This window comes from Buceros rhinoceros, unplaced genomic scaffold (assembly GCF_000710305.1).
Source record: "Buceros rhinoceros silvestris isolate BGI_N320 unplaced genomic scaffold, ASM71030v1 scaffold36557, whole genome shotgun sequence".
Classification (NCBI taxonomy): Eukaryota; Metazoa; Chordata; class Aves; order Bucerotiformes; family Bucerotidae; genus Buceros; species Buceros rhinoceros.
In genome coordinates, this window is record NW_010423588.1 from 8,064 (window position 1) to 8,882 (window position 819).

At 60.7% G+C, this 819-nt stretch overlaps 1 protein-coding gene across 1 annotated transcript in view; it reads right to left on the reverse strand.

The window, feature by feature from the left end:
- THOC5 (THO complex 5) overlaps positions 1-819 on the reverse strand; it is an 11,714-nt gene that overhangs the window by 7,932 nt on the left and 2,963 nt on the right. Inside the window, 1 exon segment of the mRNA XM_010140457.1 lies at positions 785-811. Within this exon segment, the coding sequence (XP_010138759.1) occupies positions 785-811 (27 nt within the window).

Genomic DNA, 819 nt, shown 5'->3' on the forward strand with positions numbered 1-819 from the left:
CCCCCAGGTCCCTCAGCCGCTCCTCAGCACATTGTGCTCCAGACCCTGCCCCAGCTCTATTGTCCTTCTCTGGACACGCTGCAGCCCCTCAATGGCCTGTGGGAGTGAGGTGTCAGGATTCGAGGGGTGGCCTTCCCAGTGTTCCCAGTACAGGGGGATGATTCCAGCCCTGCTCAGGGAGCACCAAACCAGTCGGCCTGTCTGCACTCACTAAGGGGCCTCAGGGCTAGAGCCTGCGCTGGAGAGGAGGCTGCCAGCCCCAGGACAGCAGTGCCTGGCAGAGCTCTGCACTATGCAGGCAGCTCCCCACTGTGGCAAGCAGCAGGAGCACAGGCAGGAAGGGCAGCAGCACTGGACTGGTTTAATTTTGCTCTGGCAGAACCAGCTTCTGGATGGAAACACGTAGTGGCCCCTCTCCCAGTACCAGCCCTATGGCGGGTGGTGAGCGCAGTGTCCGCCCGGAGGCATGCTGAGCTGTTCTGGAGGTTGCTCTGCTCCCCAGGGCTCTCTCCCATCAGGGGTGTGAAGGGAAACTCCCTAATCTAGGAATCAAGGATCCCACCAAGCCCAGCTCCACACACAGGGTGATTCTCCACACTGCGGGATCGGTTACACAATAAATCTGTCCCCAGTTCTTCAGTGACTCTTCCAAGTGGGTATTAAAATATTTGTCACCCACGTTTGCCTCCCCCAGGCGCTGCACAGCTCACCCCAGAGCTCTGCTGAGAGCCCTGCGGCTCAGCGCTGGATGGACTGACACCACAGCGAGCCCACGCTGACCCACCTCTTGCGCTGCTCCAGCTCCCACTCCCGGAGGGC